We start from the raw sequence: 20,493 nt of genomic DNA on the forward strand, positions 1-20,493 counted from the left end.
GTTATTTTTTATTCACCAAAGCCGATTAGCAGCACTTGGTATGACTACTGGGGTACTGACTATGGGACGTATAGTTACAATCCTTACGTTGGTGGTGTTGGAATTCAGATGCCGAAACCACCTCCCACCAGCGAGAAGAATGGATCTCAAAGTGTATCTGTTTCCGTCTCACAAGGTTTGTATGGTTCACAAGCAATTTTTTTTTTGCAATTTGATGCTGCAAGCTAGCAGAAAAAGAAAGTAATTTTCCTTGGTTCTGTTTGTGGTGCAGCGCTGGATGCCCGTCTGGAGGTTGGTTTGGAGCAGCAAGCTGAGCTTATGTTGAAGATGATGGCTACACTGGAAGCTGATTCTATCCTTCAGGCTCTCACTAATACATCACCTACAGGTAGATGGATGGAGAGATGCTCAAATCTCTGGAGCAGAGTACTAAATTTTAGGAACATAAGAAAAGGAGTACGTCATTCAGCTCCTCGAGCGTGATTTGCCATTCAGTTAGACCATGGCTGATCTGTACTTCAACTCTATTTGGTTCCAAATCCCTTAATACCCTTGCCTGACAAAAATCTATCGATCTCAGTTTTGAAATTTTCAATTGATGTAGTATCAGCAGCTTTTTAGGAGAGAGAGCTCCAGATTTTCACTATCATTTGTATAAAGGAGTGCTTCCTGACATCAATTGAAACTACTGAAAACTTCCATACCCATTCTTTGTTTTTATTTACATTATCTAATTCTGTTACTGTTGTAGAGATCAGAGATTTCAGATCTCAGCCTGATGAATGAACAGTGTTGCATTTTGTTTGTTACAGATGATAAACTGATGCACAAAGTGGAATAACTTTGTCGAACAAAAACAAAAATACCTGGAAAAACTCAGCAGGCCTGACAGCATCTGCGGAGAGGGATACAGTTAACGTTTCGAGTCCGTATGACCCTTCATCAGAACAGAGTCATTCGGACTCGAAACGTTAACTGTATCCCGCTCCGCAGATGCTGACAGACCTGTTGAGTTTTTCTAGGTATTTTTGTTTTTGTTCTAGATTTCCAGCATCCGCAGTATTTTGCTTTTATCTTGGAATAACTTTGTGGTGTGTTCTGAGGATTGCTGTTGTCCTGGTACCTATCTTAGGCTGCAGCTATCAGTCTGACTCTGAAGTGTTATCTGCAGTTGGCAGACTGGAGTAATGCTGTCCATTGCTGAAGGCTGCACTGAATTTAACCACCAATGTGCATGTTTGTACGCATGCACAGAGATTTCTTGCTGAATAGCTAGATTTTAAACATTAAAAAGGCTGTATGTAAAGTTTTAGAAGCTTCTATGAGATAACCTTATCACTTGATTTGGAGTTGCTATGTTACATTCTGCCCAAGTCTTAAGAGTTTGGTCAGAAAATGGCTTGAGTTAGCATGGCACCTTTGTTTCTGTGCACTGAAAACTGCTTTGTGTCAATGCAAAGTTGCCAGTGTATCTGCATTTTTAAAAATACCTGATGATACTTGCATCTCAGTCTTCAGATTCATCGCTTGAATAAGTTGATGAGACAATTAATTAATACAACATAATGAAACTCTACATTAAAACAATTTCAGGTTTTTTTTTGTAAATTGCCGTATGGGAAAGCTTGCTGTTAAAAGACTGTTTCGGGGCATTTTGCTGAAAAATGGTTTGGGATGCACTTCAGCACAAAAGTGGCAGTTTGACTCTGGAGATTGCTATGTGCGCTAAAGCCTTGAAGAAGGGGCGAGATTCCATCTAGGAAGCTGTCTCACACTCATTTAATTCTCTGGATGCAATAGAGCCCCAGACTAAATGAATGTTGGCACTTAAGTTGCAAATTATTAGCGGTAGGATCACAATCTGCTTTAATTCAAGCGTAATTACTGCTGATTTGCTTTGTGACCCAGGTGCTCAAGTAGCACATAGTACAGTGGTAGGTGTAGATTTTCATTGTATTTCATTGTAGAGAGAAGTGGGGACTGTCTTGAGCAGGGCTTGGAAAACTTGAGACACAAAATTTTGGTGCAGTGGCTGCCGTGGGTCTCTGACCAAGTGTTAACACCTGTGAGGCCCTTTTAAATCCTCGTGTTGTTTTGAATGCTGGACATGGCCTAATTGACTGATCTTTGAGGCCTGGTCCCTGCTCCAAAAAAGCCAGTGAAAAGGTAGGAGCTTCTTATTTTAAAAAAAACTCCACCCCCCTCCTCCCCCCCCCCCCGGCGCCCCACCCCACCCCTGGCACTCAGCTCTCTCCCTCTCCTCCCCCCCCCCCCCAAAAAATCTGGCTCTCACTTTGAAGTCACAGCAATTTTCAAGCCTCAAAATGGGGTCACGGTGGGGGAAAAAGCCTGGGAAGCACTGGTCATGAGTTTTAGGATGCTCCCAATGTCTTCATGACAAAATAAATCATTAAGTGGATAACTTGTTTTCACTTGTGTTTAATTTATTTGCTCTAGTATCTCAGCCTCCTCCTGGAACTGATGACTCCATGCTGAGGGGATTGCATTCGTCTAGCCAGCTGATTATGCCCCCACCGTCAATCCCAATGCTAAGTGCATGCTTCAACAAACTATTCTCAATGCTCCAGGTTCATCATGTTCAGGTATAGGGTCCAAATTATTTCACCTTGTTCTTGGACCGTGATTCTTCATTTTCACCTTTTTTTAATTGCAGTTTTTAATTTTATTTCAGTTGGAATCATTATTGCAGTTATGGCTTACATTGAGCATGAATGCTTGTTCTGTTGGAAATGAAGATGCTGGAGCTGATGTTTTTTTGTTTAATGCAAGCAGAGTACCAACAATCCCTTTAAACCAAGGTGAGCTGCTTTTTACAAAACACTAGAGGCTGTTTACTTCATTTTCCCAAACATCTAAAGGTTGCTGAATTATGTTTGCTTATAATTGAAGATAAAAGATGAAATAATTTTAAAAAGAGGTTCCTTGTCTGCTGGCAGTTTAAACTTCTGCATACTGTAAATTTTGAATGCCTTTCTGAAAATATGTCTTTTCATTTAAACGGCAGCTTCAATATCTAGCCTCTTAACAGTGTTGGCTTGGTACCCAAACACCTCGCTGCGAACTTGGTGCCTTGTGTTGCACAGTCTGACTCTTATGACAAACATGCAGCTGAATGGTAAGTGATCCCTTTGAGTTTGGCATTTCCTTGCCTTCTGCTTTATAAGTAATACAAAATAGTTCAAGTAACTTCTTACTTTCATTTCCATGGATCAAGCGGAGTAATTATATTTGCTGCCCTTTAAGATCCTATTTAAACCAAATAATAGCCTCAGCTATCTATTTTATTCTTGCCCACTGTGCAGCTATTAAACCTACACATATATTCCTGATGCAAGATTTGATACTGCAAATCTGCGAGCTACAATCTGAGTTCCTTTTTCCTCTCAGTAATGATGAACGTTTGTATCAAACTTAGTTAAGATGCACATATAGGGTATAAAAGCAATGATAAAGGTGTAGTGTAAGTTTGTTAGTGTCGTAATGAGAGACTTGGCAGGTTAGTGCTAAGAAGCTTCAGAGGTGACCCGATGGAGGCCTTCAAGATCATGAAGGGTTATGATATGTCCGGCAGTGGTGGGTTATTTCCCTTGGTTAGCACTGGTAAGAAGAAGGCATATGTTCAGCATAATCACAAAAAGATTTTTTTAAATCACTTAATCTGTTTTGCTTCATTTACGTTGCATAAGCAGGTGTCCCAACTGGAAAATTAAATTATGAATATAAGACTGGAATCCTCCATGTTCAGACTGCATATTTTTAAATACATTTTTAAATCTGTGATGAAATATATATGAGAATTTTTATGTTTTAACACAACTGCAAGTTAATGTGGTATTAGAACTGTGGCCTCAGCTTTTGAATGGTTGCTGAAAAGAAAATTGAGGTGGTGCTCAAATGGGTTGGGGCAAATGGAGCAGGCAGGAGGAGGAAGCTAAGGCAAAGAGAGTTGAGGATTTCTGATATGTAGTTCAACCTTCCAGTCATCTAACCAAAGTCTTCCCCTTGACTTCTAATTCTGTACAAGTGAAAGAAAGCATAGAGACTGCAACAAGTCAGACATACATGGAGTGACAGGACAGTTGACCAGTATGAAAGAAAGGACAAAATGAAGAAGCTAAGGGCATGACAGTAGGAATTATAGCAGAAGTTGAAATCTTGACCAGTGGAAGAGGTTTGCTGTTGAATGGTATAAAGGTGAGCTGCAGTGTACAGATTGGGGCTAAAAGAAATACCAAAACTATCTCAATGTTCTCCTTGGTGTCATTGAAAGTTAAACAGGAATTTTTTTTTTATCATTCCAGAGTTTTCAGGGTTGGTTTTAATCCAATTTGGGTTACAAAGTATTTGCAACAGATTATTCACTTTTTGGCAAATTAGAATGGATTGAATTTTCAACCTCAGATTTTAACCCCTGGGATATATAGGGCATTTACATTTTTTTATTAAATAAATGCCGTACTTACTGTATTTCAATGTTAACTTTACGATGAGTTCAATTCAATTCCATTCCAGTTCCTGAAGTGTAGCAGTTATAGTACATAAATTGCACTGAGATGCTTACTTTATTTTTTTTTAAAAAAGTGTCAAACAACTTTATTGGAGCCTGGATTTCTGTTTCAGTTACTCCAAGCAATAGCATGGTATTGCAAGAAAACACAGCGCAGGTGATGGTGTCTGATCCAAACATGATTCACGTATTAGTAAGATTCTTCTCAGGAACCAGCCCTCACGGCACTTGTCAACACAGCCCACAGGTACTTAATTTATTACAGTTTGTGAAATTTATTTGTAAAAAAAAAATCAATATTTTAAGGCATTGTTCCTGCTTTCATTCTGTCCTAAATCTCTGCCACTTGAAACACAGTGTGACAATTATTGAATAATTTATTCCCTATATTGTTGAATTTATGTCTAGCTGTTTGCCTAATTTATTGTCAAATTTCTGTTAACTTGGCTTTGTTCCTCTGTTTTTGGTCTTTTCCTTGTGAAACCAAGTTATTTCTCTTCCCTAAAACTTGAGCCTTTGGCTCGGGCAGATAATCTGATCCCAGGCATCCTTCAGTGAAGTTGGCTGATGAGAGGCAAACAAAAATAATTTGGTGATGACCGCTGTCTACTTTTCCTTCCTCCAGCAGGAAGGTGATTCTTAACCTCTGCTTGGAGCCATTTTAGAACAGCACAGATATTGTGTGAATGTGTTTCTCAAACGCTATTGAAAGTGAAGGCAAGAGTCTGTGTTGCTAACCTGTACACCACAATCATTGTTTCATGTATTTGGGCTGCTGTTGATTGAATAAGAGTAACATTTATTCTTTTGGTAGTGGATGGTGCTTGATTGAGATCTTTGGCAAGGCACGAGAAACTGCTGTGTGCAGAGTTAGTGTGATGAGCCACAGTACTGGATTATGCAATTCAATAGTTAATTGTTTGAGTCTGTCACATTAAAGTCACCAAGGTGCATTCTCAGTATGAAGCACTCTGTAGCATTACAAGGGAAAATTGCTGCATGATTGAATGGAAATATTGTCACCTGATACTTCAACTTATGGGGAGTAGTATGTGGAAGATTGGAAAAAGGACTTTGGCTATTTTTGAGCTTTGAGATGTTAACTGACCAGTTTTTAACTCTGCTGTTTTCAGTGAGAATGCGTGATTTATCAAGAAGATATTAGTGAAATTTTGAGGAGCATGAATGCTCTTACTTAGCTACACCTAACAGTTCAGTCCATGATTGGCAACATAATTATAGGGCCATTGAAACCAAGGTACTGATTAAGTATCCTAGTGGAAGTAAGTAAGGAAGTCAGCTTGTCGATCAATCTTGTGCTTATCTGTTGTAGTATCAGGTTACAATTAAAAGATACAATGACTGCTAGACTTTCAGTACAGCACTAGGAACTGGTGGTGTCAAAAGAGCTGCACTGTTGTAGTTGCCAGTCTTGGAAACAAATGATTCAGCTGGCAAGGTTAAAGGAAAGATTTTCCTGGGCCAAGGTGCACCTAGATTGCCTAGGTGAGTACGGAAGATATCAGGCTATCTTGTGGGTCAGAATGCTCACCTGGAATGGAACCTGCCCAATATCCCTTGCGTTTGCATTAACAGAAGCCAAACCAGTTGCTTTCCTTTGCAGATGTGCGCTGCAAATTGCCCAGTTTTTTAAATTTTTGCCACCCAGGTGATCAAATGTACCTAGGTGCAGACCTAGGAAAATCTCTCCTTTGGCTCTTAGTTGTCACCGTTGAAGAAAGTGGATAACTTCCAAATAGGCAAATATTTTCACTGCCTAATTTCCTTGGTTGGTCCAGGGCATTCTCTTACAAAGATTGATATTTCTTAGTTTTTTAAATTGGTTTACACATGAAATTCAAGCCCTATGTGTGTTTTTCCCCAAAATTTGTGTTTTTATTGAATTGACTTCACAACAGTTCAACACAGTTGGTGTGCATAGCTGTCATTCTGACACTGAAGACTTATTTTTGCAACCTCCCTCAATCAGTAAGCATGTCATAATGTATGTCAGTAAATCTTGCAGTTTTCTTGATTTCAGTAAAAATCTTCCCACTGCAAGTTGTGTCAAAATGATTTCAGTCACAAAACATGTATGTCATAATGAGTGGGCCCCCAAAATTAGCTTGACATATAGATGCCACAAATGTCAACCTAGAAGCTGCTCACATTCAAACAATTAAAATATCATGGTGAGCATCCAAAGCTTAGCCTTTAAAAATGCTGTAGAATTTGAGAAGAGCACCCTCTTTGGGAAGATAGTGTTTACTACAAGGAGCGAGCAGGATAGATCAAAAGTGAAAGGTGGAATTTTCTTTGTCACCCATTTTCTCTGATATTTCTCCAATTCTCCTTCCTCCCTCATCTTTCTGAAATCCATTGACTCCTTATTCAGGTTGCATAGTGGGTAAATAAATTATATTCTTGAAATGTGAACGAAGGTTATCAGTGTCGCCAGGTTATTTGTGGAAGACTTCACAACCAAGCTTGATCCTAACATGCTCATCATCTCACTTTCCAGTAGAGATTGCTGGATGCAGCCTGGGGAAGGAACAGTGGCTGGTTTCCTATCCTCCCATCCCTAGAACCCTTACCCTGACCATTTGCTATTATTGACACTTCTGTAGCCACCTTGGTTGAGAATCCACTAATCCAGCATGGACTGGGAATTGAACCCATGAACTGTCAATATTGAAACTGGTAGTGCATTCATACTGTGATCTACATCTATGACAAATTTAATTTGACTTTTGTAGATGTGGCTTTGGAATTTAAATGAAATTACATTTCAAATTTCAAATTACATTTAACAGAAAGGTTTAGCCTCTCTTTTGCCTTTCAGGTTGGACCAACAGCTACCCAAGCAATGCAAGAGTTTCTCACTCGTCTCCAGGTGCACCTCTCTTCAACCAATCCTCAGATGTTCAGTGAATTCCTGTTAAAGCTTATACATATACTTTCAACTGAAAGGTAACAAACTTGTTGCTGAAAATATGTGATGAGATGATTTTAACACTTGATGTTACTGCTGACCTTTTCGAAGGGATCTTGGTCTGATTTCAGCCCCAATAGATAAAGAAAGAACGAGCTTGCATTTATGTAGCACCTTTCATGACTTCAGGCTGTCCCAAGGTGTTAGTCAGCTCATTATGTAATTTTTTTTTAAAACAATGGTCAGTGTTGTAATGTAGGAAATGCAACAGCCAATTTGTGCACAGCAAAATCTCAAAAACAATAATCAGATAAATGATCAGATGATCTGTTTTTGAGTGGTGTTGGTTAAGGAATAAATACTGATCAGGATGTCAAGGAGAACTCCCTGACCATCAAATAATACCATGGGATTTTTTGTTTTTTTTACATCCACCTGAGGGGCAGATGAAAGTTCCAAAGCCAAAAGAAAGCACCTCTGACAATGCAACACTTCCTTAGCACTGCAGTGAGTGTCAGCATGGTTTATGTGCTCCAGCCTACACTGTGTTGACTTGGCTGAGTGCAGCCACTAAGACAAGGCTGACACCTTACGTTCTAACGAGAGGTAATGTTTGGTTAAAATGAGTTTGCTCAAAAGCAGCGATTAAACATTCATTGGGTGATTTGAAATGTTTTTCCCTGTGTGCTGAGATACAGTGAGGTAATTTTTTAGATAACATCTGATAACATTTTACTATAATTTTTACCACATTATTTTCACCATACTTTAGAGGTATTAAAATCAATTCCCTTGCTGTTCAGCATTTTGTTCCCCGGTTGTTGCTGGTGCAAGGACTCGGTGGATGCTTTCTGCTAAGGGATAAAAAGCAAGCTTTTACAAGGTGACACTATGTCCACTTCTAAATTGTCATGCTTGGCCCTAAGATAAGCTTCTGACAAGATATCTGCCCCATCACTAAGATCACCCTATTTCCATATTTGTTACATCACTCAACTCTGCCCCCATCTCAGCTCATCTGCTGAAACACTCATCCTTGCCTTTGTTACCTCTGAACTAGACTATTCTAATACACTTCTGGCTCGCCTCCCACATTCTACCCTCTGTAAACTTAAAGTTATCCAAAACTCTGCTGCCCATGTCCTTACTTGCATTAAGCCCTGTTCACCCATCACTTCTCTGCACGCTGACCTACGGTACCTCCTGGTTAATCGATGCTGCGATTTTTAAAATTCTCATCCTTGTTTCCAGATCCCTCCAAGACCTCACTCATTCCTATAATCTCTTCTAACCCCACAGCCTTCCAAGTTACCTCCGCTCCTGTAATTCTGATCTCTTGAGCGTCCTCCGTTTTAATTGCAGGCCCCATTAGTGACCTTGTCTTCAGCTGCCTAGGCCCTAAGCTCTGGAATCCCCAGAGTCCCACCTATGTCCACCTATGCTTCTTATCAAACCCTCCTTAAAACTTACCTCTTTGACCAAGTTTTTGGTCATTGTGCTAATATCACTTTGTGACTTAGAGTTAGAGTTTACTTTTAGTGCTTCTGTGAAGTGTCTTGGGATGTTTTGGTACATTATGGTCATATTAACTACAAAACTTAGTGATTGGACAATATTTTACTTCTCTACTGCTCCATCACAGTTTCTTTCCTCCAGCAAGCCCAAGGAAGAAAGAAAGAACCTGTGTTTTTGTATTACTGTATCACTATCCTCAGGATATTTCAAAGTGCATCACAGCCAATGTATTATTGTTTGAAGTGGAGTCACTGGTGTGTTGTAGCCAAATGCAATTTGTGCTGAGCAGGGTCCCAGCAACATCAATGAGATAATAAAACAATAACTTGTTTTCATGTGCCTTTAATGTAGTAACACAACCATATGCACTTCGAAGGAGCATTACTAAACAATATTTCACATGAGTTATTACAACAGGTGACAAAAAGCATGGCCACAGAGAGGGAGGTTTTAAGGAGTGTTTTGGAGAGCAGAGAGCTGGAGAGGTTTAGGGAAGAGATTATAGACATTAAGGCTCGGCAGCTGAAAGTATGGCTGCCAGCCATGGAGCAATTAAACAGGATGCTCAAAAGCCCAGAATTGGAGGAGTGCAGAGATCTCAGAAGGTTGGAGGGCTAGAGGAGGTGAGAGAAATGGGGAGGGCTGACAATTGATATTAGTTGTGGAATAAGTATTGGCCAGAATATCTTGCTCTTTGAATAACGCTACACCTGAAGAGATGGGACCTCAGTTTCATGTGTGATCTGAGAGATGACGCATCCAACAATACAACACTTTTAAGTGCCAGCTCAAGCCTCTGAAGCAGGCTTGAACACTCAATCTTCTGACTTGGAGGAGGGAGTGCTTTTACTTAGCCAAATTGACAAATTAGATGCTTTTGTCTGCAGAACATCCTAGTTAAGATCCAAAATATTAAAAAAAGAATCTCAGGCTAGAAATGCTGCAAGTGTCATGTTGGTTTAAAAAGTCTGGCATTATTCACGTGAAAGCATATTTCTCCTATATATGTTCCCACCTTGATTTAAAATATTGATTTATCTTCCCTGTTGTATATAAATGTTGCATATGTCCGATAACAAATGGTGATAAATTTTAATCATGATTTGTAATTTTTTTTTAAACATTGTGTTCTCCAGAGGCCCATTCCAAACCGGGCAAGGACCACTGGATGCGCAGGTAAAACTCCTGGAGTTTACACTGGAGCAAAACTTCGAGTCCGTTTCTGTCAGTGCAATCTCTGCAGTTATCGAATCAGTGACTTTCCTGGTGCATCATTACATCACATGCTCAGACAAGGTTATATCGCGAAGCGGCTCCGACAGTTCCGTTGGTGCCCGTGCCTGTTTTGGTGGATTGTTTGCAAATATCATCCGTCCAGGTGATGCGAAAGCGGTATGTGGGGAGACGACGAGGGATCAACTCATGTTTGATCTGCTGAAGCTGGTTAATATCCTGGTGCAGCTGCCCCTTTCAAGTAACCGAGAGTACAGTGCCAGGCTGCCAGTTGCCAGTAGTGCCTCCGATAGCGTGTCTGATGAGGAAAAGGTCTCCGGCAGTAAAGATGGGAATGCAAACACCTCTTTTACACAAGGAACAACAACTTGCATAGCTGATTTGGTACTGGGAAATCAGCAAATCATGAGTCAGATTCTTTCAGCTTTGGGCCAGTGCAATAGCAACGCGATGGCAATGATAATAGGTAGGTGTTTATATTTTGTTGGATTGAACTTTGATGGGAAGTCTCTTTGAGGTGGAGCCTAAGATCATTAAAAGTAATTAGTATGACCTTAAACTTTGATGAGGTGTTCAATACTGGGAATTTAAATGACAATTTCCCTTGATCCTCAGAAAATTTAAGGGGCTATTGATATGGTGCCTAGTATAAACAATAAAGTGACTAATGAAATTTCAATAAATGTGAGGTGGTAAGTTTTGATTTTTTTAAAAATAAAAGCTTGTGGCGGTTGAGTGATGTAGAAGAGCAGAGCGATTCAGGCACATGATATTAAAAGCAGCACCTCAAATGGATAAGGCCATTTTTAAAAAAAAGATAATGAAATGCCCTATTATAAAATGAGATATAGAATGTAAAAGTTGAATGTAATGGTAAATCTGTATAAAGTGCTCCAGCTGGGATGTTATCATGTGTGGTTTTGGGCTCCACATGATTGGAAGGATTTTGAGGAAGCCAAGCATGTAACTCGGAATCATTGCAATGTTGCTTGGAATGAGGAAATACAAATATGAAGAAATGATTGAAAAATTGCATATTTTCTATGGAAGGGAGATTTTAGGTGACAAAAGCAGAATACTGCTAATGCCGGGAATCCAAAATAAGGTTATAGGGTGTTTTGATTGTATTTAAAAATTATGAACAGATTCTACAAGGTAGATAGGAACAGTGGCTGAATTATCTAGAATAATGGAACAAAAATGCAAGACTAGGAATGTGAGATTTAGAACAGAGAGCAGGAGAACCTTTTGTTTACGTGAGTTTGTGAGGCTGTTAAATGCACAACAGGAGTTAGTGACTGAAAACAGAGACCATGTCAACATTTTAGAATTGATTAAACAAGTGATTGGAGGAGGTGAATATGTGTGGGAACAGGGAGAGAACTGAGGATAAGAATATTGTTCTTGTAGAGGATGAGCAGCAACTCCATGTAAAGACCAGGGGCCACTTTACTAAGAGCTTAAGTTCAGCCAATTATCAACTGGAAATGAAAGCAGAATTTTTTTTAAAGGTTGCTAATAAATGAATAGGTTTTAAATTCAGTGTTGTATATGGTCCTTTCTATAGGTTATAAGTGTAGTAATTAACACATGCACAAATTTATTTTAAATGGATATCTTACAGACTATGTAGAAAAGATTTTTGTTGAGTTGTACAAATCATAATCATAGAATTAATGAAATAAGTTTTTTAATTTATTTAACATTTGCGTAAATTCTACTCTCTCAAAAATGGCAGAAGCCAACAATGATGATTATGGCTTTTGTTCCCTAATCAGGTGCAAGTGGATTACATCTTACCAAACATGAGAACTTCCATAGTGGTTTAGATGCAATTTCAGTTGGTGATGGTCTCTTCAGCATTCTGACTACACTAAGCAAAAAAGCCACTTCAGTGCAGGTCATGTTGCAGCCAATTCTTACATATATGGCCTGTGGGTACATGGGAAGACAGGTAATTGAATTAATCAATATGACTGTAACCTTGATCAAATATGCTGTTGTATCATACTTATTAAAATGCTTGGGTATAGACAGATTGTGGGAGCAGAGACTTGTGTTATTATTGTCATGTTTTCACTTGTCATGTGAGCAGCTCACTGGTCTCACCTAATGATTTGCTCTAATTAACTGCAAATTAACACTTCTTCTGCATAAAGACATTGGGTGGCGCTTAATCCTACGTTGCCTTGTTTTCTGATCTCCATTTCTCTCATTCATATTGCATGGTTACAATGCCCAGGTCTCCTACCAGTGTGATTCAGACTGGCTGCTGCATGGTGCCCAGAGGCATCCTATGTTCAATATTGCTGCCTCCTCTCTTTCTCTTTTCTCTGACCCCCCACCCTACCAAAGGATCTAATTCTAGTCTGATCTCACACCAGTGGGGATGGAGAACTGTAGACACGAATCCACCTTTCAGTGTTTCATGGTCTGACATTTTCTGCTTGAAAACACCCTGCCACCAGGTTGCTGATCTCTGGTGGGACAGCTGGCCACTACAATTAGCCATGGCATTTTGTGAGTGAAGGATGGGGAAAACCCACTTAATAGTATTAATGAAAACATATTGCAGGAAAAATTAGTCCCTTCAAGACAACAGAGGGAGAAAATTGGAGCAGGATTGTCATGGTGACCTGAAGGTGATTGTGTCATCAGCTCGCTTTTGAAAGTGATCATCATATTTTATGGGTGATGTTCAGCATTTCAGCAGGTGTTCGCCTTTGAAATGAAGCTGTTCAAGTGTTTATTGCAGGCACAGGGAGTGCACATTCTGTTTGAATGGCTTGAAATTAATGCTAAGCAGCAAATATCTGTCCTTGTTCATTTTTCTCACTTATTAACAGCAGAAAATTAACAAACTTGCAGTGGGGAAGATGAACAATTCTATTTCCTCAGCAGAGAGAATCACTGAACATAAATCATAATGTGTTAATGAAGACTACTTTCTGTTTTTTACTTTTCTGTAATTTCTTTGTAATATCTAAAATCCCTAGGGTTCGCTTTCAACATGCCAGTTGTCTGAACCGTTATTGTGGTTTATTTTGCGAGTCTTGGATTCGACTGAAGCACTAAAAGCTTTCCATGACATGGGTAGGTGAATTGTAAGAATTGAATTTTTGCTGTAGGTGATAATAGGTATTAGTTTCAAATCTAGTTCAAGGCTCTTTCCCATTTGATCCCCTGTGTTTGACAATGAATATTTTCCCAGACTGTTTAAAAGCAATGTTTGTGTCAGCCTAGCTTAGTTGGTAGGCTTTTCCTTCTGGGAACAGGAGTAGGCCTTTCAGCCCCTAGAACCCATTCTGCCATTCAATTAGATTATGGCTAATCTGTATTTTACCTCTATTTACCTGCCTTAGCTCTGTAACCTTACCTAACAAACAGTTTTAAAGTTTTCAATTGGCACTCAACAGATTTTTATAGCGGAGAGTTCCAGATACGCTTTCTGTCATCACCCCTGGACAGCCAAGCTCTGACTTAAAGGTTATGCTCCTTTCTTCTGAATGTTCTCACCAGAGGAAATACTTTCTCTTAATTTGACCCTTTTAGTTCCACTGTCAACCTAGTGAACCTGCGCTGTATCACTTTCCGAGGGCCAGTATATTCATCCTGTGGTGCGATGCCCAGATCTGAATACAGTAATACCAGATGGGTTCTAAGCGCAGTTCTTTTTAAGCAGAAGTTTGTAGTCTCAAGCTCAACACAAACTCATAATCTAGGCTGACACTCTAGTATGATATTGAGCAAGCTGCTCCTTTAGATGAGATATTTAACGAAAGTTCAGCTGCTTGTTCAGGCGAATATTAAAAATTCTGTGCCGTAACCAAAGAAGGGCAGAGAATTTCTTTCACCCACTTTACCAATCATTTGTGCTAACTTGTTTATTCCTCGGCAGAAGGCATAGTGTTAACATATTAGGCAATTCGTTACTATTTTTTGTGTGGCATTGCTTTGCTGGATAGAATCTGAAGAATTCAATATTTCACACTTTTAGGGGGTGTCCAGCTTATCTGCAATAACATGGTAACAAGCACACGAGCAATTGTTAATACAGCACGGAGTATGGTATCTACCATCATGAAGTTTCTTGACTGTGGGCCTGGTAAGACAATTGACGGAAACATGAAGGCTAGAGTATTAGCCTCGGAGCCAGACAATGCAGAAGGACTTCATAACTTCGCTCCATTGGGTATGTGATGCCCAGCTTATGTTTCACTGATTCTCTGATTGAATGCAGTTTAATCCATTGTATAATTTTTTATTTTAATTTTGATTGCACTAACAAACTGAGGACTATACCATGCAGGTATCCAATATTATTGTCGGTCTTTGAAACAATGATGTTTTTACATGTTTCAATGGACTGCAGTGACATGTGAAGAAACTTTTCAGTTGCCTCTGTTTAAAAAAAAATCTTTTTTTTAATTAGTTTATTTCTTTCTCTTTACAGGTACAATAACTTCTAGTAGCCCAACAGCCCAGCCAGCTGAAGTACTACTTCAGGCCACACCACCCCATCGCAGAGCTAGATCTGCTGCCTGGTCATATATCTTCTTACCAGAAGAAGCATGGTGTGACCTCACTATTCACCTGCCTGCTGCGGTGCTGCTCAAGGAGATACATATTCAACCTCACCTTGCATCACTAGCTAGTAAGTATATTCAGCATTAAGGTTTTGTGGTGATTAAAGTAAACATCCAAGATATTCTGTCCACAGAGATCGAGGTTAAATGGTTAGTTACATGTTTCTTGCAAGAGCAGCACATGTTGACTTGCGTGACATTATGGAGTCCAGTGTACTGTACAGTTCCCAGCTCAATCTGTCATTTAAGTAGCGATTGGTCATTAAAGGTGCTCTATGGTCTGTAGGGAGGACAGAGTTCGCTCACAAGAGTAGGCAATGATGCTAAAGTATGGAACATCATAGAAACATAGAAAATAGGAGCAGGAGTAGGCCATTCAGCCCTTCGAGCCTGCTCCGCCATTCATTGTGATCATAGTTGATCATCCAACACAATAGCCTGCTCCCGCTTTCTCCCCATATCCTTTGACCCCTTTCGCCCCAAGAGCTATATCTAACTCCTTGAAAACATAAAATATTTTGGCCTCAACTACTTTCTGTGGTAGTGAATTCCACAGGCTCACCACTCTCTGGGTGAAGAAATTTCTCTTCATCTCAGTCCTAAATGGTCTACCCTGTATCCTCAGACTGTGACCCCTGGTTCTGGACTCCCCCACCATTGGGAACATCCTTCCTGCATCTACCCTGTCTAGTCCTGTTAGAATTTTTTAGGTTTCTATGAGATCCCCCCTCATTCTTCTGAACTCCAGCGAATACAATCCTAACCGACTCGATCTCTCCTCATATGTTAGTCCAGCCATCCCAGGAATCAGTCAGGTAAACCTTCGCTGCACTCCCTCTATAGCAAGTACATCCTTCCTCCGATAAGGAGACCAAAACTGCACACACTATTCCAGGTGTGGTCTCACCAGGGCCCTGTATAATTGCAGCAAGACATCCCTGCTCCTGTACTTGAATCCTCTGGCTATGAAGGCCAACATACCATTTGCCTTCTTTACCGCCTGCTGCACCTGCATGCTTACCTTCAGCGACTGGTGTACGAGGACACCCAGGTCTCATTGCACATTCCCCTCTCTCAATTTATAGCCATTCAGATAATAATCTGCCTTCCTGTTTTTGCTACCAAAGTGGATAACCTCACATTTATCCACATTATACTGCATTTGCCCACTCAGCTTGTCCAAATCACACTGAAGCATCTCTGCATCCTCCTCACAGCTCACCCTCCCACCCAGCTTTGTGTCATCTGCAAATTTGGAGATATTACATTTAGTTCCCTCATCTAAATCGTTAATATATATATTGTGAATAGCTGGGGTCCCAGCACTGATCCCTGCAGTACCCCACTAGTCACTGCCTGCCATTCGGAAAAAGACCTGTTTATTCCTACTCTTTGTTTCCTGTCTGCCAACCAGTTTTCTATCCACCTCAATACACTACCCCCAATCCCATGAGCTTTAATTTTATACGCTGATCTCTTATGTGGGACTTTGTCGAAAGCCTTCTGAAAGCCCAAATAAACCACAACTACTGGCTCCCCCTCATCAACTCTACTCGTTACATCCTCGAAAAATTCCAGTAGATTTGTCCAGCATGATTTCCCTTTCATAAATCCATGCTGACTCTGTCCGATTCTGCCACTATTTTCCAAGTGCTCAGCCATTAAATCTTTTGCAATGGACTCTAGAATTCCTTGTTTTCTCTCTACCTCCCTTTTTAAATACAGCAATGTGTTATCGTAGAAGTTTGTAGTGTGATTTGGGCTCTGCTTAAAAGGCCAAATAGATGAGTAACAAAAATGGTTATTTTCTCGGATTAAAGAATTGATATGGGTAGTGTCCTCGGCCCAACCATTTAGCTGCTTCGTCAGTGACCTTCCCTCCATCATGGGGTCAGAAGTGGGGATGTTCGCTAATGACTGCAAATCGTTCAGTACCATTTGCAACTCCTCAAGCTGAAGCAGCCGGTGCCTGCATGCAGCAAGACCTGGATAACATTCAAGCTTAGGCTGATGTGTGGTATAAATATTGCTTACCACTTAAGTGCCAGGCTTCTGGGGGGGTTACCATTGATTGGAAACTTAACTGGACCAACCGCATGAATACAGTGACTACAAGAGCAGGCCAGAGGCTGAGAATCCTGCGGCCAATAATACACCTTGTGACTCCCCAAAACCTGTCTACAAAGTGCAAGTCAGGAGTGTGATGGAATACTTTCCACTTGCCTGAGTGAGTGCAATTCCAATAAAAATCAAGACATCATCCAGGATAAAGCAGCTCAATTGACTGGCATCCCAAACACCGCCTTAAACATTGACTCCCTCTGCCAACGATGCAGAGTGTACCATCTGCAAGATGCATTGCACCAATTCACGAAACCTCCTTCAACAGCACTTTCCAAAATTGGAATCCTTACAACCTAAAAGGACAAGAGCAGCAGACACATTGGAACGCCACCGCCTGCAAGTTCCAAGTCGTACCCGGTACTGACTTGGAGTTATATCCCATTCCTTCAACATTGCTGGGTCAAAAACCTGGAACTCCCTCCTTAAGAGCAGCTGAAGGCAGCCGCTCACCATCACCACCTTGAGGGCAATTAGGGATGGGCAACAAATGCTGACCTTGCCAGTGACGTTCACATCCTGTGAATAAATGAAGAAAATAAAACGTGATTTACATTATTGGGCTAGGAATTGCAACAACTCTGATCCTTTAATCATTTCTTACTAGAGAATGCAAGGCGATGTAGGATATTATGGTGCTAATCATCACCTAACTGAAAGCAAGTTTGTGCAATAAATGAGTTCACATTAAAATAAATTAATCTTTCAGGTTATGCAACTGGTCAACTGTTTGAACGTTATATTTATCCCACTTTCTCTTGCAGCGTGTCCTTCCTCAGTATCAGTTGAGATCAGTGCAGATGGAGTGAACATGTTGCCCCTTTCCACCCCAGTTATTACCAGTGGACTAACTTACATTAAAATACAGCTGGTCAAAGCTGAGGTGGCATCAGCTGTCTGCCTTCGGCTACACCGCCCACGGGATGCCAGCACACTGGGCCTATCGCAGATCAAACTATTGGGCCTTACAGCCTTTGGCAGCACCTCATCTGCAACTGTGAATAACCCTTTCCTGCCCTCTGAAGACCAGGTTTCTAAAACCAGGTAAGATGCTGAAGCTATGATGCTAATAGTAAATACCTGAACAAAGCTCAATAAATGGCCAGAGGGAGTTATTTTATATTCAAAGTGATTTTAGGGAGCATTTTTTTCCAGGATCAGAGTAGAAAGATGTAAGATTGGAAAGGGGTATGGGGATGAGGGTGATCAGGAATACAAAAAGATGGTCAGAGGAGGTAACCTGCACCCCAGACAATGGGAGTAGAGAGCATCAAATGAGATGGCAAGATTGAGGGAATGGCCATGAATATGAATAGAGTGTTTACATGGAGGGGATGGTTGAAGGTGTTTAGTCAAGTGCAAGATGAGAGGTTAAGGTGAGCTGAGATGGCGGCTGTAATCACCAAGGGTGCGGAGTTGCTTGGCTAAGGGGCTGAGGAAGCAAATGGAAAAATAAATCCCATGAGAAACCTGTCGTGGGGTGGGGGTGTGGTAGTGAAAGAGAATTTTAAAGGAGAGACTTGATGGGTGGAGCAAGATGAGGTGCTCAAAAGAGTAGGTGCAAGAAGATTAGGACCAGAGGTGACAAGGGCCAAATTGCCACCGCAATTGTTTGGTTGGGGTCAGCAGTGGGAAGTATAGTCCGGTGGGGAGGCTTCAGCAAATGACTAATTGTTGCAGTCCGTAAGTCAAGATCCAGTTAGAGCTGTGATGTCAAGATTGTCATGCTTACTGAGGTCATGGACAAGGCAAGTTTAACTAAGTCTTTTTTTTAAAAAACAAAAAAAAACATGGATTTTGAAATTGTACTTGCATTAGTCAATAACAATTTTTTTTAAGAAATTTGTTGCTTTAGGATTATTATTTATTATTTTGGCTAGCCAATTGTCTCATAACATGGTGTTACAATCTCTGTAGAGACCAATAACTTCTAAAAAGAGATATGAATTTTCCAGCAATCCATGGAGCGCATTGCACAACAAGATTTCATGCATTAAGACTTTTACTGTAACAAACACACTAAAACCAGCATGAACTAAACATTACTTAATAGGCAACTATTATACCACATATACAGCAAAGATTATTCCCCATGAACTAATTAACACAACCAAAAATACTTCATGACCTGTTTATGTTACACCACACTCCCGGCACTTATTGAGCCTTGTAGATTCAAGTCCAAAACCCTCCCGACTTTTCCAGCATGCTTCCTTCTCCCTGCCACGTCAGGCAGCCAGTATCCTTTTAAAAGTCACTTCACTTAATCTTCCAGCACTTGGAGCAGCAAGGCACCATCAGCAACTCCTTGGTTCCTAAATTTGCACATTCCATCTCTTTGAACATAGAACCATTTCCCACCAGTATCTGCTTGGGGCTAACACAATAACAGGCTTTTCCTTCTACCTCTCACAGCTGCATCTCTTGTGTGTGAAGGTGTGAAAACTGGCACTCTAGGCCTTGGCCTGGGGCTTTTCCCCCATGATAACCAAATCACATGGGCCTGTCCCCGGCAGATTCCAGTACAATTTCACTCCGCCCATTCCATTCTGGGACATTATTTTATCTTAAATTAAAAGAGAGAGTTTACCAAAATATGTTGATAAGTTATATAAGAATTCATTGTTTGATGGTGGATTCTCTGAAGCTATAACTGGTTCTGGAAGTCAGTGGCTGACACATGCAAACTAGGAAATTCTAGGTTTAATTCTTATTCCATGCTTAGGTAGTTGATCTCAGTCAGTTAATAGTGGAGGTACTACAGTTACCTTCAGGAGGGAAAAATGTATTAGAGTTTCAACCTCGAGACTCTGTCCAAGAGTGTGTTAATCTGTGCAGACATGTAGACATAAGGTAAGGGCGGCATCAGCTACAAATGTGATGCTTATCTACAGCCAGCTTGGACTGTATATCTGAACTTGTATTTGAATTATTGCAGCTCATGGGAATAGACTCATGCAAGGAGTAAATGTTGGAGTAGAGCACGGAATATTGATGATATCGGTGGGAAAGAACTTTCATTTTGTCTAGACCCCACTCGAAATATTTGGACCAAGTTTGACACAGTTACAATGGGCTGAACAGCCGCCGTCTGTTTGATTCTATGATTTACTTCTATTTTCAGTATTGGTTGGATGCGACTGCTTCACCATTGCTTGACCCACATAAGTGAGCTTGAGGCTATGATGGCCAGTGCAGCAGCTCCTACTGCTAACCTGCTGCAGACCTGTGCAGCGCTGCTGATGTCACCATATTGCGGTATGCATTCACCGAATATTGAAGCTGTGTTGGTGAAGATTGGGTTGCAGTCAACCAAGATTGGCCTGAAACTGATTGATATTCTCCTCAGGAATTGTGCTGCTTCAGGCACCGACCCAACAGGTAAGAAATATTTTAATCTGTGCTTCTTAAACTGAATTGGGAAGCAGGATTATTTGAGTTCCTTCACTGATCCAGTTATAATATGTGAAATGAGTGAAGATGACACCGAAGCTTAGAGATGAGATGGACAAAAATTTTTTTACACCTTGCTAACAAAAATGAGCAGGTGATTGTCTGCCTCGCTAATTTAACAACTG

At 40.5% G+C, this 20,493-nt stretch overlaps 1 protein-coding gene across 4 annotated transcripts in view; it reads left to right on the forward strand.

Annotated features, from left to right (window-relative positions):
* Positions 1-20,493, forward strand: part of birc6 (baculoviral IAP repeat containing 6) — a 242,055-nt gene that overhangs the window by 110,678 nt on the left and 110,884 nt on the right. For all 4 annotated transcript variants that reach the window (XM_078557316.1, XM_078557318.1, XM_078557319.1 and 1 more), the window contains 14 exons: positions 22-175; positions 272-388; positions 2,458-2,603; positions 2,693-2,819; positions 3,026-3,136; positions 4,642-4,775; positions 7,371-7,498; positions 10,112-10,674; positions 11,987-12,162; positions 13,205-13,301; positions 14,206-14,400; positions 14,662-14,862; positions 17,680-17,959; positions 20,040-20,296. In XM_078557316.1, coding sequence (XP_078413442.1) covers positions 22-175; positions 272-388; positions 2,458-2,603; positions 2,693-2,819; positions 3,026-3,136; positions 4,642-4,775; positions 7,371-7,498; positions 10,112-10,674; positions 11,987-12,162; positions 13,205-13,301; positions 14,206-14,400; positions 14,662-14,862; positions 17,680-17,959; positions 20,040-20,296 — 2,686 coding nt within the window. The remainder of the gene's footprint in view (positions 1-21; positions 176-271; positions 389-2,457; positions 2,604-2,692; positions 2,820-3,025; positions 3,137-4,641; positions 4,776-7,370; positions 7,499-10,111; positions 10,675-11,986; positions 12,163-13,204; positions 13,302-14,205; positions 14,401-14,661; positions 14,863-17,679; positions 17,960-20,039; positions 20,297-20,493) is intronic.

The sequence above is a fragment of the Cetorhinus maximus genome, chromosome 14 (genome assembly GCF_964194155.1).
Source record: "Cetorhinus maximus chromosome 14, sCetMax3.hap1.1, whole genome shotgun sequence".
Taxonomy (NCBI): domain Eukaryota; kingdom Metazoa; phylum Chordata; class Chondrichthyes; order Lamniformes; family Cetorhinidae; genus Cetorhinus; species Cetorhinus maximus.